Here is a 26738-nt window from a genome sequence, read left to right on the forward strand (position 1 = left end):
AAGAATTATAGGTAAAATTATGCTAGAATACGATGTCCTTAGCAAACCAACTACACATTTTATACCACATCTTCCGTCCTCGCCACGGTTTACTAAATGACGGGAAAATAAATCTACTTACTTAATCGGTGACTGTTTAATATACATATTTAAATTTTATCCTAGCCCCGGAGTAGTTCGAAGCATTTTATTCCAAAAGTCATTATTAGATGTAATTATCAGCAGTTTGATCAGATATCAGTGTTATTAAACTCGATGAGGAATTATAAAGAAGATGAATATAGCAGCCACGTGGTCGAGACTTGAACGCTGCGGTGCTGCTTGGGAGCCGCAGGCCTTAACTCCCAAGCGGCCAACAGCGCCAATACCGAGAATTTTAACTGCGATTTTTCTAACATAAATCCTACTTAAAGATGATGATGAAGACATGGGTAATTTGCGCGAAAGAACTACTAAATATAATTGAAGGAAAGTTAAATGTATGAGTGACGACATTGATCAATAAAAAAATCGTAATTAGTCGAAGTTTTAAGTCAGATTATTATAAAAATATGTGCTCCTTCAGAGGATACGCTAAGTTGTTTCGATTTCAGTAAATGGCTACTTGTTAGCGTGTACAAAAATTGCCAGTTTTTTTCGACTCGAATCTTTATCTTGAGTAGAGTGCATTTGACGAAGCTCCACATTGGAATTTTTTGTTCATTTGTTCCAAATTACCAAATTAATCGAGTTTGGCAAGTTGTTTCGATATTGTTCGTTCTAGCATCGCGATAGACCAGTTTAAAATATACATGGAATGATTTTAGATGAACTGTATGTATGTAACTGTATTCGAACTGTATGCGAATGATTTTAGTGACATAGAATTGGGATCAAAATATACTGCAAGAGCGGAATTAATTGGTTACTTTACATCTGTAAAAGTTCAAAGAATTGATTTGATATTAATGTCAATTTTCATGATAGATTCACATACAAAAAGAAAAAATTTCAGGTTACATGAAATACGAATAGCATTTCTTCACTAAACTGCTTCCCAGCAAATTTTCGACTTCGATTGAATAATTCTTGATTAATTGTTTTAGAGCGCTGACGATAATAGTTTTGTTTTTAAGTACTTACTCTGCAAGGTGACAATTTGATGTGATTATTCTCTGTTCCGTTCCAGGTCAATGTCTTTATTAGATTAAACTAAAAATCTAGAACTCAAATGAAAAATTTGATTTCCTATTTGCTCAATGACCTCATCAAGTGATAACAAAATTTCCCGGAAATCAAGCATCGATACGACACAAACATTTTATTCTTCAAGAAACATAAATAAATTCTTCCCTAGACGCGACTAAAACTTTAAGGCATCTTCCAGTGCACATTAGAAACTGTTATAAATAGTCTCGGACCTTTTATACTCTGAAAATCTCAAGAAGAATCCTGAAAACATCGCCAACTTTAGAGGAGTGTTGCGCACAAGATGCTTCCGCAGAGCGGGCAAGACTCAGCCATGGACTTCCCTCTCTCGGCCGGAGCTCAGTTCGGCTCCTTGTGCGTCAACACCAACTCTGCTACGCCTTATTCCGACGCCACTCAGGTCAGTCAAACTCCTACGAAGCGCATGGATTTTATTATATAACCATGGATTTTACTACTAACCCAAATGATATAAACTCATTCTTTTGACTACATCTCATTCTATCGACGTTAATAACTTCATTCTATCGACGTTAAAAACTTCATTCTATCGACGTTAATAACTTCAATTTTTCAACGACACTCAGGTCAGTCCAACTCCTACGAAGCACATGAGTTGCAAAATAATTTTAATAACCCAAAAGAATATACCTTCATTCGACGGTACCTCATTTCTTCGACATTAATAACCTCATTCTTTCGATGACACTCAGGTTAGTCAAACTCTCAAGCGCATGGATTTTACTAACCCAAAAGGATTTAACCTCATTCTTTTGACGACACCTCATTCTTTCGACGTTAATAACTTCATTCTTTCGACGACACTCAGGTTAGTTAAACTCCAACGAAGCGCATGAGTTTCAAAAAAAATTTTATAACTCAAAATGATATGTCATATAACCTCATTGTTTCGACTACAACTCATTCTTTCAACATTAAAAACCTCATTCTTTCGACGACACTCAGGTTAGTCAAACTCCAACGCAGCGTAAGTGCTTGAAATGAGTTAAGTTTCTTCAGCCAAGTCCGGCACCACACAGGTCTAAATGACTCATTACACCTTGAAAGATGTGATATATTTATATAGGAGTACAAAATTGAGTTTTATGACAGCCGGACACTGGAGGACAGTCCAACACTTCACAACGTCTCATGGATTCTATAGAATCTTTATTAGCGTCATTCAAGCTCTTAATTTTTCCTCCACACTAGTGTCATTTTCGGCCGCCGTAGAGGTTAGATTACCAATTGGGTGAGAGCAATCATGTAAAATTATTAAATGAGACGAATAATTTCTCTCTAGTCTACTTGAATTCTTTTGCCCATTTAAGGAGTTCTCTTTCAGGGCTTCAAATTCTATGTCATGAGCCTGATGATGGTACATCAGCAACGAAGTCTCAGAACAAACTCTACAGTTTCTAAAATTAAAATATGAAAGTTCGGTTTCCTTCACTTCACATGGTTTTTGGTTTTCAAAGCTGCGTAATTTTCTTCTTCTACGAATTAATTAAGTCAATTCACACTCTCCTATATCGTCCCATTTACATTAATTGCGTATTTAAGATCTGTCCAAATATTATATGCGCAATTCTGCCCAAATAGTACTTTATATATTACTTTTTCTGTCCGAATATTATTTCATGAAAAACATGAATTTGCATATTTCATTGTTTGAGTGTGACTACAGTGCATCTAAATGGACTAGACATTTACCATTCTTATTTTATCGCAATGCTATTTATAGAAGTGAGTGTTCCAGAAGTTATTATCAAATTCAAAATTAAATCAGCAATGCCACTTATATATCCTCATTTTGAGTGGAGCACTACTCGGTTATTCATGAATACAGTGCGTGAATAAAATCATGGAAGTATTTATGCTTGAACTAACCTAGTTTATTCCATAATCGCAAAACTCGTGAACGGCTGGACACATTGACTGCCACGGGGCACGATCCGTGCCGTGATGTTTGCGTTCCTTTGTTCCCGACGAGAATGTGATTGATTGAACTGAATGAACGGTACGCCTCAAAGTACCTTTCATCGTCTGCATTATGAGTACAAATAATGAAAACTCAATTCCAAATTTAAGGAGTCTCCTGAGAACAGAACTAATGATCATGACATCAATTTAGCTCCAATAGATTTGGAGAAACCTCAGGGTTTTATGTCATATAAAGAGAACATGTGCATGTAGCTATTTTCACCAATATGAGAGACTTATAAGCTGAATTCTCAAGACGCTTGAACTTCAACGGTTATTTTAACTTAAAATTACGGAATAACTGAACCCTTGCTACATGCAATGAATTTTTACAGAGTTCAATCAATGACTTGACGATTTCATTTAAAAATTTTACATATTAACAAAATTTTTTAAAAATTTAATAAAGTTTTGCGGTTGATGATCTAGCAAGTGTGTAAGATCTTAATCTTAATACCGTGGAGCAGTGCAACAAATTTGACAATTATTCAAATAGTACGTGGCACAACCGTAGACTGGAAATTATATATGACTGCTAACCCAAAGTTATTTTCGACCAGTGAATTTAGTATGCCCTGAAAAGCCCCATGAGTTAATGGTGATCAAAATACAAGCATACCTTTCTGTTCATCACGTCTAATTTGTGCATGGTTATCATTTCTGCGGGACAAACTTCGAATGATACACAAGCTTAATGATAGCATGATGAACATGATGATAAGTTATATAATGTCGTTGTTACTAATGAACTTATGTAGGAAGAGGAATTGTAATTATGATATGAAATATAAATTAAAAATACTTTCCGTAATTCGTGACTATGAAATTAAATCTCTATTAAAAATGCATTCCGTAGATTGCCTAGTGTTCAAGATTTCATAATTTACTGGAACGAGTTTATCCAACAGTTTATATCAGTGCATGCGGTGCAGAACATATGAAAAATGACATCTGGGGCCTCTCGACTATCATAGTTGAACAAAGAAAAAACCAAAACAGCCCATGCAGCATTATTGCATGAAATGTTAATGCAAAATAGATATTGGCTCTCTACTAATAAAACCATCTGAAGTTCCAGGAAAAATAACAGAATTTCAATGAGAGGTCGACTACACTGCATGGCTGCTGATGGTCTCTAATTTTAAATATAAGTAATAGGCTTACTGCTTTGTATTACATAAAGAGATCAAAGGGGTGCATGCAAAAGCCATTCAAATGAAATGATCGTATTATATATACGGTTTATTCCTGCCAATAAATTTTTTCCACGACTAATATGTTTGTTTACCAAAATAATCGTAAAAAACATATTCGTTTCCTGTAAGTTTACGAATTCAAAATGTTACGCACATTCTATTTACTCTCGAAAAATATTTGTTAATATTGTAAGTAATGGACGAATTGCATGATATACTCGCCAATTCATGGAAATTTCTCTAAACCACCTCATTGTCTACTAACGTTTTTTGAACATAATTCAGCGGGATTGATGCACTCATATCTTAATATGGATTAAGTAATCACAAAGTAAAAGATTCCATGACTGCTGAAATGTTTCAAGGCTGATTTCTGTAAAGCGTCGGATGATAAAACATTAAAGGGCAAATTGTTCACTTTAACGATAACGTCATTGGGAGGAATTTCGCGAACGATCGTTCCAGTAGAATTCTATGAAATCTTTAACCTAAATGTGAGGTGTAAAACGGCCTAGCCGGCAATTTCATCGTACGCCCATGCGTACGGCACGAAAATAAATTTATAAAAGGCACATCGAACTTGCACCCGGATCATTGAGATCGGTCATCCCATTACTTAGGTGCACGCAAACGTATTTTCTATAAAGCTGCAATCTCGCACTCGGGCTCACGGAAACCTCGATTTCAAATGAAACTAATGCCGAGAGTCGTTAAATTTTTCATTTTATATACAGATTTGACCAAACTTTTCAAGGTATATTAGCATCAAACGAATACTAAGTATTACCATTCCGGGGTGAACGATTTTCCAAGGTACTTTTTAATTTAGTTCGCTTATTCCTGTTTTTCATTTTTAATAAAGGCTAAATAATGACGGCTCATTACCAACGAGGTTGTTGATCTTGCTATTTGTAAGACCGGAACAAATTAGAATATGGAATCATTAGGGCGGAGTTATTCAATGGCACTGGGTTCTGCAAATGTTGACTTATGAATATAGAAGCGTGCGGCTCGAGCGCTTGCAACGCACTTCATTATATTCGCATGAGGATTATATCAATTCGATGAAACATTACAGCATCGACGATGAAGTAGGCACATGGTGCGTTCTGACTAGCTTTTATCGCCACCCCACCGATACACTTTCAGATTCTCATGGCTTGTTGCTTATCTTCGAATGCGGATTGCAAAGTGTTGATAACGGTTAATTTCATCTTCATGCCTTGATTTACGAGCAACTTTTGATTAGGACTTGGCGCACTTACGAAGGATTGGACAATTCTTGTGCAGAATATTTTGCGTGGATGGGCATTGGAACAAAATTTCGATCTGTCGCTTGTATTTTGAAGGAAATATTCTTCAAAATCTCTCAAATAATGTTGTGCTTATTTTCATTTTTCGAGACAAACTAGGCGACCCAGTTTACATCATAATGGATTAATAAGTTACTCTTCAAAAACTAATATTCAAGGTAATATTCATTACATTCGATCAATTGATGGATCCCAGTGGATTACAGTGGATCCCAGCCATAAATTTTCTCGCTTGTGCTGATAGATGATTATTCTTACATAAAATCCTTGCAAGCAGAAATGGCTCATCAGAAGGCGATCGTCAAATATTGCGTAATTTTGCGTCGGCGAACGAAGTTGCTTCAATTGTAAAATGTAATAAAAATGTAATAAAAATGTAATGTAAAAAAATGTAAAATGTAATGTAATTAAAATGTAAAATGTAATAAAATGTAATAATTGCTAGGCAAGGACCAAGAAACTGTAACTTATTCAAGTCGATGAAACACAAACGACGAAGGCCTTCGATCAAGACTACCTTACATTTTATTCAGAGCTCGTCTCGAATTATTTGTGTTAATGGACCTATTATTTTTTATTATGTGCCGTTTTCCTGAAAAGGTTTAGGTTCTGGTATCGACACAATAATTAAATTAATGTTGAAGTATTCTTTTGTAAATTATTTTTAAGCTATCAATAATAATTGAACGGACAAGATCAAGACTTACGAAATTTTAATGAAAGGCTTTATTTTCACTTCGGTTATGCGTCATCTGATTATTTTAGAGGAAGAAAAAGCTTCTCGTGGAGTTGATTCTAATCGAATATCCTCATTGGGAATTATTTTACTTGTAGATTTACCATCAAATTCCAGTTGGTAATACAACACATGCATTATTTTTCAGCGACTGATAATTTATGAATGACATGATTGAAAGAATTCAGAAGAAATATTCGCGTAAATTAGTGTAAACCAAAGAATTAGCAAAAAACCAGGGGCATTTGAAGTGACATTCGTGTGTAGTTCTGGAAAGCCAAGAAGTATCGTAAACAGTTTCAATACTCTTGAATAGAGTCATGCCAATATCGAGAAGCGTTTCCATACCATATTTTTCTTCAGCTCAGATCTTAAATGGAAATGAAAGAATATTTTCGTTTATTAAATTTTTGACGAGCTTCAAATCCAACAACACGAGCTGAGGACTATGAAGACATTAAAATATTCGACGTCCGTCCACGATTTACAAAAATTTATTACCAGAGCCCAATGATTCTTTTCCCAACATTAATAAATAATTGCATGATTTGAACAAAAATGTTATTAGCGTCACAATGATTCTATTCCCAACATCATTGAATGGTTTCATAATATGAACATAACTGTCATTATCGCAAGAAATTATTATTTATAATACTATGACTTCTTAATATAGACTTGAATTTCTTGGTAGTGTATGTTTGAGCAGCAGCAGCGCAGCAGTCGCTGCGTGACTAGCGTAATTAGATCCTTCAGCCGCGCGACTTTTTTTGGACTATTAGGGGTAAATTTTACGCTCAGCGGTGAAATTTTTGACGTGAAAGCTCGTGATTGACGTGCTCATTATAAGGCAGAAATGCGCACAAACTCCAAGTAACTGCTGAACACTCAGACCGCCTTGCGTGACTTCAGCTATACGGGGGCCCTCTGCCTGGAAGTTCTATTCACCGACGGGAAGATGTGAGACTGAATCTGGAGCAAACCGAGGAAATAGCGAGAAAATCTCGCCTGATTTGTCTTTTTGATTTACATAAATAAATAAACGGAGTAAATTATGAGTAAAGTATGAATGTATGGAGTAAATTATGAATGTTTCATTCATACATTTCCATACATTCATTCGACTTTTGGCACATTCTTCTCATAGTCATCACCGAAATGTCCAAGGACCGAAGACGTTCATTCGAGACAAATGTTATGGCTCCCAAGCACCATATGCGTTCATGAATAAATTAAAGATGCAACAACAATTTTCTATTAATTATACGTCATAAATTTTTATTGCTTATTATTGATTGATTCGGATAACCTTGTAATAACAACGTAAAAAGTAGAGATATACGGAAAACCTTGCATGCCACATCTGCGCCCTCCCAGCGTCTCGTGATGAAACCTTCTCCGTTATATGCATCGCATTGGTGAACTACGGATATTTATTTGAATTGAGTCGATCAATAACGTGAGACGCTATGCACTAATAATAAACCGGTCGATTTTTTAGCGTTAAGTCGATGACGTACGCGAGTAATGAGCGAGCCGTGCCTAGGCAGCGTCCAAACGACGTTTAATTGTCGAGTGCGACGTTAATAAGAGGCTTGACTCATCATTCTTGAGACGTGTTGGCTACCAAATAAATGGTGATTGGCAGGCACGGTGATATGGCCTACTTAGTGACTACAACATGCCATGGCATCTTGAAATAAATATGTGATGGTAGCTCTCGGACTAGTATAGAGGTATAGTGCTGAGCCGTACATATTCCAGTATATTGTATTTTTAATAATCGCGAGAAATAGAAAATATATTGCTGTGTTCGGTGACATTTGGAAAGTGAGAAAAACAACAAGAGAAGCTAGGCACATTATTCATGTTTCACTTAAGCTGTTGGAGTTGCTTTGCGGTTGGCTATATAGATGGAATAAGATACCCCTCATGGCTTTCGATGGCTTATATACGGAGGAGTGAGGAATGAATTGTGGATCAATAATTACTGTGAATACAGTGACAAGTAATAGTCTACAAAATGAAGACGGTTACAACTTTATTCACGTTTCGCTTTACAATTTTTAGTTTGTTTTTATTGTTTTATATACCGTAGTATAAATACAAATGACGCTTCTTTCTCAGCATTGTGCAGCGAATGCATGGTTTAGAAAACGTATAGCGTGGGCAAGTGATTCTACACGCTGGAGTCCTTTGTTGGAGCGTAAGGTGTAACTGCAATTTTGAATATATGAAATTCTTATTAATATTTTGCTAGACACGTAGACAGATCTGAAGTGAAAGTTGATTTTATTTCTAAGGTTAAAATGTTATACCTCGAATGCGGAAAGAACGCACTGAATTAAAAATTATTTCTCGACTATTGAATTTTGCTGGCAATCTATATACACATTAATTACTCTTTAATAACATACAAAATATAAAAAGGTACCTAATGATTACCGATGATAACTATCAGGTAAAAATTATTTAAAAATTGTCTAAGGGATTTTTCGCAATGCAGACTCCTATGACATTTATTTGAATAAATAATTAGTTGTGAAAATGTGCATCAAAATTGCAAATTAGGTTACACAAATAAAAAATTAATCGTCCATGAAAACTAACATCACGAAATATTAGCATTTTGCTATCAAGTTGGTTGATTTTTTCGAGTCAAAGTGAATCTGAAATCACGTTCAGAACACAGCAATAACTTTGTGATGACCATTAAACGATAACATCGGCCTACTGGCCTCTCTTATTTAAAGTCATCGAGTGAACACGTGCTTTATTAGAGCATACGCCTCATTGTTAGTATAGGCTCGGTTACAGAGCTTGCGCTGCACGGCAAGTCACTGTTTGTCCACACGAAACATCATTCATTTTATATTGATGAGACTGTAACAAACCTCGAACAATAAAGAATGCTTGTCCTCGTGAAACATCATTCATTTTATATTAATGAGACTGTAACAAACCTCGAACAATTAAGAATGCTTGTCCTCGTGAAACATCATTCATTTTATATTAATGAGACTGTAGCAAACCTCGAACAATAAAGAATGCTTGTCCTCGTGAAACATCATTCATTTTATATTAATGAGACTGTAGCAAACCTCGAACAATTAAGAATGCTTGTCCTCGTGAAACATCATTCATTTGATATTAATAAAACATCAAACGGTAACAAACCTCGAACAATTAAGAAGTCTTGCACGGAGGTATTATTTCATCCACGTTTGTACAACGATTTTACGAAGAGTTATAATTTAAAATGTCTGAATCATCAAATGATGGAACTGAAGAAATTCTACATGAGCAGGCTCTTTACAGAGCAAATGCATGTTGAGTTCCGATATTCATTCATTGTTAAGGCTGAGTTACTGCCAGGTTGATAATTTATCAGTTTAATTATTAACAAACAAAATTCATACTTATTGAATGTTCACAGCTGAGTTAAACTGCCCCAGACAAGCAGCGTGCGATGCAAATGAGTAATATTCAGTTGAGGCACGTCATGCATCACCCACGAGAAAGTCGCATGAATTGCTTACAAAATTCAAATTTTCGTTCGAATTTTGAAATTCGTTTAAAATTCGAAATAAATAGTCAATGATAAGCTCTCATAAAGCCACATGGTCGCTATATACTGTCATTGAATTGCTTGTGTCTCTCAAGGAAGTCGAAGCTGATATTTTCTCACTAGTTTAATAACGTATGCATCGCGGAACAGAAGCGACGAATTTTTGACATTTCATATAACCACATGCTGTTATAATGATCACTCCAATTGACGCTTGACAAGGATGAATCAAGTGTCAACACTAAATGTTCAAATTAACGTTTGCTGTGCTCCATGGGTACAAAGCTAACCTCGATCGGTACTGAAAATTACCTTGGCTCTGCCACAAGTATTGACGAGGGGCGTAATAAATGTAATTATTTCTCGGTGATATAGCCGTCAAATGCAATGAAAGTGCACATATTTTATAATTGATTCCAGTACTTTACCTGCTATCAATTTGACGCGTGTAGACTCTTTGTTTCTAGATCGTATATACAATCAAGTATTAAAATGAATTTGTGATAATGTAAACAACCTTGAAACGATAACTATCTCTCGCATCCGAGAGTTCAGTTTACAGTGGGCAAATTAGTCTCTTTTCTCATACGCAAGCTAGGCAGGCTTTCATCTCTAAACGAAATAATTTATAAATATTTTTTCGTTTTTTTTTATTCTTTACTGATAATAATCCACGACTTCTTGCCGTTAGACTCGCAGCTTTAATATACATTTAATTTTTATCACCCTTTTACTTTTTCGTTATCGCGAGCGTCTGATGATTATTTAACTTTCACATCCGAACTTCCTCATATCTTTAACCAAACTTGATTCCCACATTAGTAAACGGTTGTAATTATTAGACCATTGGCAGTACAAACTTGTTTGCTGAAATTGAGTGAAATGTTTTTTTTTTGCATTCGCGAAAAAAATAGTTTCCAAAAGAAATAAATTTTAATGATCATTTGGTGTCTGGAGGCACAGCGGGTATTATTTAAATATTGGTCAGACGTAATTTTGGTACATCAACATATTAATCAACTTCACAATGTACAAGCGAAACGAAATTTGATGCGAGGGATCAGAAATGGTGTATCAGAATTGCTAGGCTAAGATTTGAAAATGTTTTAAAACTTTCAGTTTTATGAAATTGGAGTACCGCTCCATAAAAGAGCAGTATATTTACCCTCCATATGAAATTTACAACTCTCTCGCACCTAGTTCATTTTCAATAATATATTGGATTTACAACGTAAAATAAATCGATCCATCTCCTTAAATTCACACACCACTTCGCCGATTTCATGGCGAAAAATCACCACATCGTCTCACCCAACCTCCCCCATACTAATCATTATCTGGCCTCGCACCATATAGTTAATTTCCAATAATATATTAAACAAACAACGCAAAATAAATCAATCCATCTCCTTAAATTCACACGCCACTTCACCGATTTCATGGCGGAAAATCTGCACATCGTCTCACCCGACCTCCCCCATACCAATCATTATCTGGCACCGATCGTGTGCAGCGTGAACGAAACGACATCCAATCGATTGGCGCTGCTTACGAGCTACCGAACATGCAGAGTGCGAGGGAAGAGTATTTATCCTTATCTCATTTAGATAGCTTAATGACAGGCAATCGGAGTTTTTCTACGTAGCGTCAAGAGCAATATTGCATCGAGTGTATCCAACAAATCACGCGCGTTTACCTCGAGACGCCGTGTTTGTACAAGGAATTATTTGGGGCAGTGAGATGCTATTCATCATCGTAATAAGTGACGCTTTTATAACATCGTTCCGGCGTCGTCCTTATTAAGCCAGCAGTTGTCCTACAAAAAAGAACGGCGATGCCTGCAAGCGATGCAATAATTAAACAGCCATAGTTGCTTAGTTGCTCGAAAATTAGAGGATGTATTGATAGATGAATTTCGCCATAGGCTAAGTTATTAATATTGAAGGTGCGATAGTCTATGACATATAAGGGAAGTTTGTTACAGATTTATAATGCGATAAGAAAAGTTTTCTTTTAGTGAATGATGAGCTCTAAGCATGTTTGTAACCAACGCGCAACATGATCAAATCACCTGCATAAATCGAAATTTTTGAGTAAAAAGTGGTTAAAAATAAATATTTCATCGAATTATGGGCGAATATAATATCTATGGAGCTCCAGTAGCGGCTAGCTTCAAGAAATGCTATTGTTTCACGCTACAGTCCACTTAACTGGGCCAAGATATTATTCAGATATTATAGTTCTTCTAATTTAATATTCAAATATTACATATCGTTTACTCGGGAATGACGTTCAATAGAAGGCACTCAAATAAACAAAAATGTTGGTAAAATGCTCGAATTTAAAATGTATTATATTGATATTTGTTGATGAGCTCCAACTAACGATATATGGACGAAGACAACTTGAAGCTGATTACCAAAATATTTTTTAAATCCCAATGATTCACAAATGTTTTCTATTTAATGCCAAGGACTCAATAGCGAGTGGTAAAGATGGACGGCATTGTCTTTCACTTGGGAATTGAAATTCTTGATAAGATAAATAATTTACTCGTAAAGCGTTAAGAAAGAGTGTAGGTTAATCAGGAGTAAACAAATTAAATTTTAATCTTGTAGAGGTAATCTTGTAGAGAAGCGCACCGAAGGAGTGGCGCGTGAGTCGTTCTCATGAATGATGCAATCAACAAAGCAACTCTCTCAAAACCGACCTAGAAAAACACATCGTAAAAACCAGAGCCGTATAATTCCGCTCGTGATTACGATGAGAGAAGCGTCAATTTTAAAATATCCTAATCACCCGAAGTGCCAGGTAAGATTTGCACGAGTTTTTTACCAGGAGTTTAAAGAGACTTTCTTCGCTTGATGAATCGGAACTCTGCATGTCGAGCGCCCTAAACTCACCTATGAGCTATGAAAGCTTGCCAGAGTCCTGCTATTAGCTACGCCTTCTCAAGCTAACATTACGCCGGACTTGTCAAAAGTGACACAGAGATGACACGCCACTGTCATCGCCGAGTACACACAACCGGCCTCACCAATCAGTTTTCTTATCAACTTTTGTTTGGTGCTCGAAAAATTGCTATGTAGACACAGGCATAATCTCTACCTAGATAATATATAGTGTTTCTTTTGCATGAACGATGGTGACGGTGTTCTGTGTGCAAGGTGTGGGCATCATGACGAGCGTCTCGAGTCAACAGAAGTGGTCTCGTATCAACGCATGATCTGACACTGGAAATCTAATATGAGGATAATTTTATATTGTTTGAACAGGCCCGAGTTACATGGACGGACTAACTGTCACGTCGAGTATTAACGGGATAATTTATATTCACTTAAATTGTTCCTCATGTTTGCCGAAGCAATCTTCGTCACGTAGTAGACTTTCAATTAAACGCAGAAAATTGGCCTGAAAATGAGTTCACGGGAAGTTGGCTGTGAATCATACCGAAGTGTCACGAAAGCATACATTTTCAAATGAACATTGTTCTTTTGCCAGCAATTATTTTCTTCCTAACTTATCATACATATACAAACTTTATTTTGTATAACTGTTACAGCAGCACTAGAATTTGCATCTAGTTAATTTGCAGAATAATGTCCTGATATTTTTTAAAATCGAATATATTCAAGTTATCATGTAGCCGAATATGAATGACTCTGTGACACGAGAGGAAGAATATTTGATTGTTAGAGAGCCGCACCTCATAATTGGAACTTTAAAGGTTAATTATTGGAATTATTATATTATTATTATTACCAATTATAAATTGGTTAAACTTTAGATTTAAATTAAGTAAAAGGAAAACTTAGCGTTTGATGCTCGATGCTTAGCGCTTATGCTAAGCATTACAGTCAGTATTACTTGCAAATAATAGAAGTCATACTAACATTATACTGATAGCAAAAAAATATTTTTTATAGATCACTGAAAATAAAAATTAGGATTTACTCCACAATGCTTCATGATTACTCGTACATGATGTAATCTTGCTTTTGCATCCCCACGAGACATTCGCAGAAAATTTTGATAATTTAACTCCAATTAATGTTAATTTGCGATTAAGTTGCGAAAAACTTCTTAACTGAAGACGTACTTTGAATGTCCATCATTTGCCAGCATTGAATTAGCTCTTATTCTAGTTACGGTGGCCCATCGTAGACAAGAGTTATCGTTAAGACAGGACATCACAGATCAAACAAAACATGCGTCCTTTATGAGCAATAACCATCCGCAGGTGACACTTTTTACGTGCATCAAACACGCGCTTCTGCTATGCAGACTTATTCTCTATTCGATCCTATTATTATTTTTTCTATGGCGCTGCCAGCTCGGACGTCGTCAAAACCAACTCCTTATACGAGGGACTTGTCTTAGTATCGAGGTCCTGTAAATGACACCGCTCTATTGCACTGCAAATAACCGATGAGGGCTCTGCTTCCTGCAGAACGCCACTTAATCCGATTACCGCGTGTTTTTGTTCATTGTGTATTTATAGTTGACAGCGTTTGCTGAAGCTTCAGGAGCTCGTAAATGAAGCCCGAACCTTGATTGTGCTAAGGATCGATGCGAAGAAGGATAATATTCTTATAACGTTACCATTAAGTTGGTTCATATCATCTCAGTATGTTGCATGCACCGAAAGGACCGGGCGATTAATTCTGGTGACATTACATGTTGATTCATCATGCATGGTTATAGTACGAGGTGCCAGACGCCTTTCTAGATTAGAATTGGACTCTGGTACTGCAAAAAATATATACATGCAATTTTCTGAACGGATAAACTGGAGGATGTCTCGAATTTTTTAGTTTATATACGTTTCGAGAATTGGAAAGCTTAGCACAACTTCACGAAAACTTGAAAACGAAACCACATTTTTATTTAGAAACGATCAGGTAAAATAACCACACCCACCATCTTCTTAATAAGAAGTACGTGTCTGGCTGTTACCGGTCGCCTAGAGTAAAGAATAATTTTTACTTAGCTTGAGCACTGCATGATGTTTGGGTTTCGAATATACATGAGACTTTTTTTCGCCGTGACCACTTTTTGTACTCGGGACAATGATTGTGCGTGAGCGAAGAAGAGTAAACTTTGTCACGTGAAACCACAATTTTCTCAAGTCTTTAGCAGGTCCGTCAAACTTTATAGATTATGCATCTAGATTACGGAGAAGCCATTGACTTTTTGAATGCTTCGGGAGCCGTTGAATGAAGTGAGTGTCAAGCAGGCGACAATCGCGAGTCACTTCACGTGTGCGACGAGAAGTTTCTTGGTCCATCTTAATCATCTAATGGAGGGTAACGAGTACTCGTTTGATCTGAAGAGAAAAAAATGTTCTGCCTAATAAACCATCCTGTGTTCCTGCCTACACACCAGCACATCATCTGCTTGCGGGCCTCCCGTCAAATCTTCGACGAGTTGCAAAAAATTAGTTCTGCTTTGTTAGCAAAGTGATGCCTTCGTTGTCCGAATGATATGCGATTAAACGGATAGTAGATATTAGTTGGATACCTGGAAGAAGTTGGGTTGAATTTACCATTTTCGCTATTTGTAGAAACGTTCGGTAGCGATTGCACTGGAGTTATAGCAGTGCATGTTTGTTGTGCGCGATTCTAATTATTACAAGTTTAACTTTCAAACTGAGTTTCACGTAAGTTTATACCAAATTTAAAAATAATTCTCCAGGCTCCTCGAATTTGCCAACTGTTTTGATCAATCCGGTTGTTGAAGTGTGCATTAGACGTTCACAAGACATATTAAGGAGTGAAAATTGAAAGAAGAAATGAGTAATTTAGCTCAGCTCGTATCTCAACATTGCTTAAAAACACGTTGAATTAGATCACAAAATATCTCAAACGATCTGATTACAAAAAAAAAAAAAAACAGACGATTACAATTCTTCCGCGTTCAAATTTGAACAAAACATTGAGCTCTTAAATTTCAGGGTTAAATTTTCCGATTATCATGAAAAGGCGAAATATCAATTAGGTCAGCATGGTCCTAGCGTTGTAGCCAGTACACTGAACTCCCATTTTCCATGAAGTTCACAGAATTCGTAAAGGTTTTGTCACACATAACCGAGAAGGGTCATTAGTATCACCAATTGGTCACCGTTAGGTGCAGGAACTATTCCACGTAGCTAAAATGAATGTGTCGTATTAATTAAGGGCGATGCCATTGACTTCTAAGGGCGAGTAGTTCCACTTAGGAACTATTCCACGTAGCTAAAATGAATTTGTCGTATTAATTAAGGGCGATGCTATTGACTTCTAAGGGCGAGTAGTTCCACGTAGGAACTATTCCACGTAGTTAAAATGAATTTGTCGTATTAATTAAGGGCGATGCCATTGACTTTTAAGGGCGAGTAGTTCCACGTAGGAACTATTCCACGTAGCTAAAATGAATTTGTCGTATTAATTAAGGGCGATGCCATTGACTTTTAAGGGCGAGTAGTTCCACGTCTGTCTCTTATACACATCTAGATGTGTATAAGAGACAGGGTCAACGCGCGGCGTCCCCAGCGGTCAGGTCAACGCGCGGCGTCCAAAGCGGTCAGGTCAACGCGCGGTGTCCCCAGCGGTCAGGTCAACGCGCGCCGATAAGCGATATTTATAAATAATAAATATCGCTCCAAAAGTTTAAAAACTTCACGCGCGTTGGATTAAAATTATATATATTTATTGTATAATTTGATTATATAATAATAATTACATTATTATTTAATTATATATTATATTATATATATTACCTATATTATATCATGTTATATTATATATAAATAATTATATTATTATATATTTATTTTATATTTACGTTTTTCGACATGGCAGAAATACTGTGACGCCCCAAATCATCCCAATCACTCCCGAGTTAGGCTGCAGTATCCCTCAAATTGCTGTTCAATGCCTTCACGTTTAATTTTTTCATCTATAAAATTTATTAAAGTTCAAAGATTTTTCTGTTTCTGAGTTATCCTCGAGAGCACTTATAGCTTATTTTTTAATTTTTATTTAGATGTTTTATCTAATACAAATTTTACCTAATTGGAATTGAAATTCAACTTGGGTTGAATTCCAAAATGAAATGTGCAGCCCAATTAATCTCTACACTCCCTACTACCAATAAACAATTGCATTTTTAAATAAATAATACATCTAAATAATCTATCAATCTTACAATAAATAACTTTTTAAAATTAATCTCAACCATGCTTTGAGAAGCCTTCATTTCCAGGCGTCGTTGAGAGAACAGCGATTAAGTAAGATTTTATGCTATGGAAAAATGCATCCAACGAAGCAAACTAAGATCATAAAGCTGAATATTTGTCTAAAACAACCATATAAAGTAGTACACATTCTCTGAACATATGCTCGTTATGACGCCAAATCGTTTAATGACCGAGTTTTTTACATATAAAATCGAGATACATGAATATTGAACGAATACTGCTACAAATTTATTTGAAATGGTCGCCAATCTATCGTAAATGCGAGTTCGTAAATTTTGTGCAGTATTGGCTAGCGGAGAGAAAAGTTCCGAGTCAATCACTGACCTTAGAAAGCTACCAATTAAGAGTCAGCTAGATAACAGCACAAAACTCTACCTATAAGTAAAATCATCAATAAAAGGAATATCAACGAAGAGATTACAGCCGATGAATAATTTGAGTCATGACTAATCTCGTCTGCGTCACTTCATAAGCTATTAAATATATTGCTCAATTCGATTGCAGGCATAAAATTGCATATGTTGCATATTTGTTGTAAATTGACACATAAGTGCTGCTATATATAAAATGCTTATATATTCTGTCCTATACATCATGCAATGTACAAGGCAGTAGCGTAGAATTGAGTCGTATGATTGTGACAGTGAATGACTTGATCCATAGGAACCAAGGAAGTGCTACCCTTACGGGTGCTCAAAAAGTCATGCTCAAGAATTAAACATTTTTTGTTCAATGCTCTATCAAGTCTCTTCTCATTACGCAATTCATCAGAATTGGCCAATCCAATGTCAAGAAATGATAGCTGGGGCAAAATTCGCAGAAATATCAATTATATCACATCAAGTGAGTGAGAAAATGACATCAAGTAGAGATTATTAAAACGTAAATTATTAAATTAGTATCTAGTAAATTATTAGTAGTTATATTAAATTAGTAGTATCTAGTAAATTATTAAATAAAGTTGTAAAGTAATTAGTATCTAAATTTATAGTTACAAGGCCAGAACTCAGAGCCTGGTGAGTTAGCATGCGGAATAATTGGCGGAAGCCTGTGCGTCAGTCGGTGGGCCACACGTGTAATTTATAATATGTACAAGTAATGTTTGTCTGAGTAATAACAATCAGTAATTACGGCAAATATGCGCTGACAATTATAATGACATCGTCATACTACAAATAGATCATTCAATCATTAGCTCTAAAAAGCCAAATTTCCAAGCCATAAAGAATGAAGCAATGAACACGGTTGGTGAGCACAATTCTAAAGCGCTGCATTATCGTAAAATCAAAGCTAAACTTGCAAGCTACGTGTTCATGGCATTTACTATACACCTACAAGAAGTACCAACTGTAGGCACACACAGCCCTAATTAAGCCACGTGCTAAACCAATATTGTAGTTGCCCTACAGAGTGTGAGCTGAAGAAGCAAACGTTGCTTTAGAAGCCCCAGCGGTGCTCACCGCCTCAGGTCGATACTTGCTCTGTCATTTTTCTGCCGAGCTTTTGTGCAATATTCCTGTGGGTAATTGTCAGGTATTTTCATTTCTTATAGAAAAGAGTTAAGCCTGACCAGCCGAGGCCATTGAACAACATGAATGCAGCACTTCACGGTGCCTGGCCTGCCTTCGATCATTTCACAATGAATTAGAGTTGTTAGCTTTACTGTGGCTGTACAGAGAAGAACATGCCAGTCAATGAACGCACATTGTAATGCACGCTCTAGAAATTTAATGCATGTGGCCTGAAGGGTGAATAGTGGCGAGTGAATACTAAAAAACTTCAATACAGTTGATTTTAGATAAAAAAACTATGTTACCTCCGATACAGAATGTAAAATATGTCACTGAAATGATTTGTCATTAATGTTTGGAAGAAGTATTTATTGCAATTAAATAACTGAACGGCACCTCGATATATATACAAGACAGTGTTTACATTCTAGTATTGGCCTCTATCGTAGTCAGGCTAGCCAGCACATGCTTTCAAAGCACAAATTAGCATAATTAACACAGCCTCAACGTTCAAACAGCAAAAGTGCATGTATAGTTGGAACGTTTATCTAGACGCAATTAATATGAAGCCAGTGATAGCTAGTGACGGAAGCTGCGGTAATGACAGGTCAGTGGCAGCTAGTAACAGATAAAAATACAGAAGATGAGGCTAGAAAATAAAGCACTAATAGACTGCATGTAATAAAAGGGTCATTTCGTAATGTAAACATAAAGAAATCGGCCTCATACCACATAATGATGTAAGTAAATAAATATTTATTCAGAATAAAATACATAGATTAATTTTGAATTGTATTTGCATACGGTCATTATTTCCAGAACACGATCAGTGAATGTGAGAAGAACTGACCAACAACAATTTATTAATTCACTTGTTGTGAATTAATAATTGTTGAATGTGAATTGAATTAATAATTGTTGTTAATTCACAACAATTATTAATTCACACTAATTAATCGATGTGAATTAATAATTCAACAACAATTATTAATTCACAAGTTCTATGTACACAGCGCTTCAGTGACGTCGAAATGATCATGATGTGGATAGGGAGAGGGAGAATGATAGGGAGAGCATAAATTGAATGTAATGGGTTTGCGATAATAATATGCACCAAGAAGTGCGTTACAAAATTATGTTTTATATCGCAAAAAATGGGTTAAACGTCGCAAAGTTACCCTAGCATTTTAAAGCATGGGCTAAATGTCGCCAAGCATTTACCCTACTCAAGTGGGGGTAAATTGCTTAATTTGCGTCAAGTACATATAACGTACGTAGCATTACATCATATTGTGTACGCAGCTTTGTGTCGAGCAGGGTATGTTAGCGTCAAGTTGGGTGTATAGGGTAGTACATCGCTTTGGGTCAAGTAGGGTACGTTAAATTGCTTTGCCTTAAGATCCCCCTCGCAATGCACCATGGCACATCCTGGCCCCAGATATTGCTCCCCCGCTCCATGCACTATGGTACATCATGGTCCCAGATGTTGATCCCCTGCACCATGCACCATGGTATATCATGGTGCCAGATGTTGGTCCCCTGCACCATGCACTATGGTACATCATGGTGCCAGATGTTGGTCCCCTGCACCATGCACCATGGTACATCATGGTCCCAGATGTTGATCCCCTGCACCATGCACCATGGTATATCATGGTGCCAGATGTTGGTCCCCAGCACCATGCACCATGGTACATCATGGTCCCAGATGTTGGTCCCCTGCACCATGCACTATGGTACATCATGGTCCCAGATGTTGATTCCCTGCACCATGCACTATGGTACATCATGGTGCCAGATGTTGATCCCCTGCACCATGCACTATGGTACATCATGGTAGGCGATACCATTGACTTCTAAGGGCGAGTAGTTCCACGTAGGAACTATTCCACGTACGTAGCTAAAATGAATTTGTCGTATTAATTAAGGGCGATGACCGCTGGGCTGGACAGCGTTGTCCCAGCAGCAATGCATCAAAGCAACCAAAGATCATAAAGAAATTTCTTAGTCAACACCGTTTGTCAGCGCCGTGAAATCCTGTACAAATGTGAATTATGCCACGCATGCCACATTCCATTCAGTTAATAAATTTTGGATTCTTTTCGATTGAGTTAAAGAAAATTACGCTTGAAATTATTCCAATATATGTCTGATGTTGATTTTCTGTTAATTCAAATAGTTTTCTGGTATGTAACATAAATTTGTCGGCATATTCCGGGAATTTAGAATGGAAGACTATGACAAGCATAACTTGCAGCAAAAAACTACTTACTACGGCCCTTGCAACTTCAGTTGATTTGAAATTAAGCCAAAATATCAACAATAAAACAATTTCAAGAACCGATTAACCAGCTTCGAGTCGGAATTACTTCTAATGATTAAATTTTTGATAACAGTGCTGATTATTTTCTATCCAGCCATACTAGAATCATATAGTATTAGGAAATAAACAAGAAACGGGAAACAGATTTAAAAAATGCTAATTGTTCAAAACCTTTTCGCTCTAAAAAAAGCACTAGCCGTCAATGCCTACTAATTAATAAAAGGAAGGAAACTGACTGAGTAATCAGGAGTTTACTCCATTAAATAATTCAGAGACATTGCGCTAGTCTCGGAACGTGCATGATGGAACAGCGTTGCTCGCCCTGGGATATTAGAGGCTCAGGTCGAGAGTAATGACCTAATAGTGCTAAAAGAAAATAGCTTTCAGTACGAGCACAATACACCTGAGCGCCGCCTTCTCAAATAGCTCTTTCCCTGAATCAACAACGACGTCGCCAAAACAAACGTCCTGCGTATACCTTCACAACACTAATGGCTTGACTTCTGGATACTGCCGTGTCCGGCGATTGATCGCGCTCGCATATGAGTAAGGCTAATTTATCACCATAGTCAGCAGCAGGGTGAACTATTATCACAGGCTGTCGTTTTAATAAAATAGAGCTGCATGCTTCCGTGAAGAAGTATTGACATCGAAATGAGAAGGCGGGAACTCTCACCTGAGTTATGCGGCGCGCCAGAGGAAGACTAACAGTCGGCTCACTCACTGTGCCGAGGAAAATTCAAGAAGTGCTCGTGTTCTTGTTCCTTTGGTAAACAATGAGACTTCTGCTCTGCACAAACACGGCAAGGAGAGCCACGTACCCTGAATGTTTGGGTTTCGCGGACGAAGAATGGTTTATGTTTCCTTAATTGGATATATGTCGGTTTGCTTCATGAAGAGAGTAACAATTTTGATTCAGCTCGTAATTTTTTTGTTCGATTAAGAGTGACGTTAATCAAGTTGATAGATGTGCCGAATAAAACAGGTGGATGCGTGCATTCTACTATTGAGCTTCTTTTAGTTATTCTCTGTACGTGATGATTTTTTTATAATGTTCACAGTTTCTTCAGCCACTCCTATGCAATTCTCTCTCTACTAATGTGATCTTCCATCTCGGAGAGATATCTAGAAAGGAAAATTTTCACTCAAGATTTTATTATTTAATTAAAATGTTAATAGAATTTTTTTCTAATTTGAAAATTTCTTTTGTTGCAGACGAAAAAGCATCCAGTTAACCACGTCAAGCGTCCGATGAACGCATTCATGGTTTGGTCTCAGATGGAACGAAGGGAAATAGTAAAATTTGCACCCGATATGCACAACGCGGAAATATCTAAACAACTTGGCCGAAGATGGAAAATCTTAACAGAAGAACAACGGAAGCCATACAGAGAAGAGGCAGAGCGTCTAAAACAACTCCACAGTAGGGAATACCCTGACTATAAATACCGACCTCGGAAGAAAGGAAAAGATCCTCTCAAAACTATCAATGACCGTCATGGAGGGAAAATTTCAAAACTGTCTAATATTGGCATGATGCTCAAAGATTGCGTCAAGTCAGAACTGGGGAGCATGGAGCGGCCGAGAATGGGTGTGTCAAATTGCCCCAAAGGGAACGGGGCGGATGAAATAGATTCATGGTCTCTTCCCCTAACCCCCACTTCTCCTCATCGTCAACCACCCGCAAGCCCATCGGCAGAACTTCCCGATTCCCCCGAGAGTGCTTTTGGTTTTGAAGATCCGTCTAATAGGACCTGCAAGCCTCCAACAATCGGCCAGTCTAGTCCCAGTTTTCATAAGCCCCATAACAACAGAAATCAAGATTATTTCTATAAAATCAACTACAATGGCTTCGTCAAGCCGACAAATCCTTTTGCGAACGGAGAGTCAAATGCACCCATGAATATTTGTGAAAATGTAAAAATTGAAGCAGATACGTCGGCGAGTTGGTCATTCAAATCGTTACTTGGTTCGCCCAATTCTTTTTCAGCACAGGAAGATTACCGGAAAAATTATCAGGTAATGGATAAGCAGCCGGTGGACACTTCGCAACAAGCGAACAGAAGTTCCTGCGCTTTTGCATCGACTCCTAATCATGGAATGGTTGCTTCGTCTTACGGCCCACACTATTTCAATTCTACCGATCAAGCGATGCCGCGAACTGTTTTGGGATCTTCTGCATGTTCATTACAGAAAGTTCATAGTGAACACCAAAATCTTTCCGATGAAAATCATCAAAGTTCCCACTTTTATCCAAGTAACCCTAGACGTTTCGGTCATTATGCTGATTATAGTCGTTATCACCCGTATAAGCTACCTCAAACCGATTTCCGCTATAACCACCAATATCACTCGTCAACTCATTACCCCAACCATTTGACACATTCAGAGCAGCACCAACAAACACAACAATATTTCAATCTGGACAGTGACCCTCATTACCAGACAGCTTGCCAATCAGAATATATGTCTTCTTCACATACAAGTAAAGCTCATGAATCCTATGACGTGGCTGGCAATAAATCCTGCGAAGTGTTTGTCGCGGAAAATCGCCTAATAATGACAGCAGAAAATTCACCAGCTGCCTCACAACCCCCACACCATTCCAACCCTGCAACTGGAGAAGCATCGAATCATGTTTCTGTGGCTGATAAACCTGCCATAAAAACAGAGCCCAAGGAGAACGGTGCTGCAACTCTTGATGATTTGGATAATATTGGAGTGACCGAATTGATCCCGATGAGCTCAGAGTTCACCGTGAAGCTCGAGTCTCTGGAGGAAAATGATCTAAATTACCAGAAGTCTAAAGAAGAGCAATGGTTACGTGTGAATCTAAATTCCGCGACGTCTTCAAATGTTTTAGCAGATTTTGAAATCATGAATGCATGGATCAATTCATAATTTATAGACATTGGTTGGGTCATTTTAAAATAAACGATAACTGAGTGAGTTTGAGTTATCTTCAGCAGTTACTGTTTGCCGAGGAAATATCAGCAAGAAGTTTACGTGATAATGATAAGCTTAGTTACAAGGCAAAAGTTCACAATCATTGTTCAGTGTTTTCACTTGGATCGCCAGAATATTGTCAGGTGCAATTTTCTCGCCGCTTTGTTCAATGTTCAAATTAATAATTACTGCTAGGACTGCAATATGTAAATTATTAGAGCGCATATCGGCACTAATGCCTAAAGTTATTGTAATTTAAAACCAAGAATTAAATAAATAATTGATTAGCCTACCAAAATATCTCCCACCCCGTCCACCAAAAAATCTCTATCCTAATCTAAATGCTACGAAGCTCGCTATACGCACATTGGTTACATCAATTACTTCCTAAAATTACTTAATATTTTCTGGAAATCTTTTCATGCTACGATTGATAAACTTTACATTTATCAGAACGTTCATTTGGTTGTAGGTTTAGGAGTTGAAAATAAAAGTTGTTATCAGGATGTTAAATTTAAATATAATTTTTCATAAGCCCAATCACTGCTGTTATTTTGTCGTAGTATGTAAATGCAGGAAACAAGTTTTTGACGAAGAAAGTGCAATTGTTTACATTATGATAAGTTGATGTGTTCTGAAGGATAAAATATACAAATAAAAAAGTTACGAAGCAGAGAATGCTGACCTATTAAATTATCTATCTTTTTGACTACACAATATAAAGTATGTATTCATATTTTTATTATGCATGTCCATTAGAGGCGTTGAGAAGAAATTAGGGAACAAGAAGAGAAGCAACTCGCAGTTTCAAAGCGTTTAATCTTCGTTGCGCGTAATTGATCATAAGCAAATTTCGCTTTAGAAGTAAAATTACACTTAACTATATTCTGTTGGACACTACAATATGATATTGGAGACTAAAATATAGTATGTATTTGTGAAGTGACAATTAAATTCTATATTACAAAGTTCGTTGAAAGAATTTTCTGAAATTCTAATTTCCTAAACATTTCATGTATTCTTCCCACTTAATTTTGCTCAAAAATATTATCGCCACTTATCAATAACTTAACTGTTTTATCATAGGTGATTGTTAGCAATACTTCATGGTCTTGACATTCAATTATTATTCGGATTGACATTCGAATAATTGTTCTAGGCTTCATTTCTCTTTTCACCTGCACCTGTTGGGGGAACTATAATTAGTGATTTAAACCTCCAGAAAATGGCATCAAATGAGATTGAATTATAATTTACATGCATGTATGGTTAGCCAATAAATATTGGATCTAAACTCAAGTTATCCTAATATAGGATTCTATTTTTCGTGGTGTCATTATAAATTGAAAATTGTAACCGTTATTTAAAACAAACTAGTTTCTATGTGCACTCTAAGTGCAAATCTGTGTCGTCTATGTGAACAAATTTAGAATAAAGTTCAGCACTGATCATCGTGTCGTATTCATTATCTTTTCTTACTTGAGTCACCGTGGCGTTGAAATGCGAATTTTTATAGTCAGTTTGCATGAGGGTGAAGTTTAATTTTCTCCTTTCTATGAGTAATTTCACGCAATCGTGCTGCAGGATTTCGACGGATAAATCATAAAAATAATTTTTTTTAATATTCGCCTTAATTAGTATTCGGCACGATAAATTTGTAGGAATCCAAATACCAAATCGTTCTTCCATTTAATTTCATTCGTAATAGTAATCGTGCATTTATTGGTCCTTTTATTTTTTAACGCTACTACGATAATTATCTTAAATCGAATCTCTTTCCAAAAATTATTGAAGTATGTAAATTATTACATGTTGCTATTAGTAGCATTCGCATTTATTGCATTAGTTCTTAATACAGATTGATTTCGTAAATAAGTGAACATTTCTAATGAAGCCATTGCATATTTCATAAAAAACTTTCGGTTAGAACGGAACAATAAAAGTTAAAACTGATCAGAGTGAAACTTGGATCTGTGAATTGAAATAATTTGTCCTCCAATAATTACTTAAACTTATTGTTTAAGTAATTTTTAACAATAATTATTGTTGTTTTTAAAAATAATTAATTACTAAACTTAAACTAATTACTTAAACCCGCAATATAAATTCAGAGAGTGAGAAATTACGTCAGTTACCGCACAGCTAACCATCCTGCCCACAAGGCCTATAATGGCCATGCGAATAAAATTGAAATTGAAATTGAAACGCGTTTGAAAAACAAATGAAATAGGCTGGCAATTTTGAAATGCTTCAATAGTGAGAGGTAAGGGCTGCAAGTATTTAATTTTTGAGACTATTTGCTTAGCTAAATTTATTCCTAAACTTGGCGGCTTGTCATCAGAAAACAGCCACACCAATCGGTCCTCGTATGTTCGTCTGCCCGCTGCAACGTGTGTCCACCACGACGCAATTTGCGTGCAGTAAAACAGTTTCCCGTATAAAATTCAGTATCAATTTTAAAAGGCGACGCGGCGATAATTCGGCAATTTGCGATCCGCCTTCAATTTTTGTCGCAGCTTTCAACGTGTCCGCTTGATTGATAGAAAATTGATGACGAGATCGTGCAGGAGTGACGTTTGATCAAGGCTTTGACTTGGTCATTTCTTAAGCGCTTGTGTGGCCCGTAAATTAGAGAAAAATAAGCGTGTAGCTCTCGCCATAAACTGACCTATTTATATGAGGGGCCTTTCTACATCGGCTATGTACATATAAAGTGATACACAGTAGAATTTTAATA

General features: G+C 36.6%; 1 protein-coding gene across 1 annotated transcript; it reads left to right on the forward strand.

Annotated features, from left to right (window-relative positions):
• Positions 1 to 1367: 1367 nt before the first annotated feature.
• LOC108669725 (transcription factor Sox-8) lies at positions 1368 to 24718 on the forward strand. Its single transcript, XM_018157130.1, has 2 exons — positions 1368 to 1588; positions 22271 to 24718. Exons 1-2 carry the CDS (start codon positions 1472 to 1474, stop codon positions 23954 to 23956), a joined length of 1803 nt encoding a protein of 600 aa, XP_018012619.1. The 5' UTR covers positions 1368 to 1471; the 3' UTR covers positions 23957 to 24718.
• Positions 24719 to 26738: the final 2020 nt, after the last annotated feature.

Source organism: Hyalella azteca, unplaced genomic scaffold (genome assembly GCF_000764305.2).
Source record: "Hyalella azteca isolate HAZT.00-mixed unplaced genomic scaffold, Hazt_2.0.2 contig8117, whole genome shotgun sequence".
In the NCBI taxonomy this organism is placed as follows: domain Eukaryota; kingdom Metazoa; phylum Arthropoda; class Malacostraca; order Amphipoda; family Hyalellidae; genus Hyalella; species Hyalella azteca.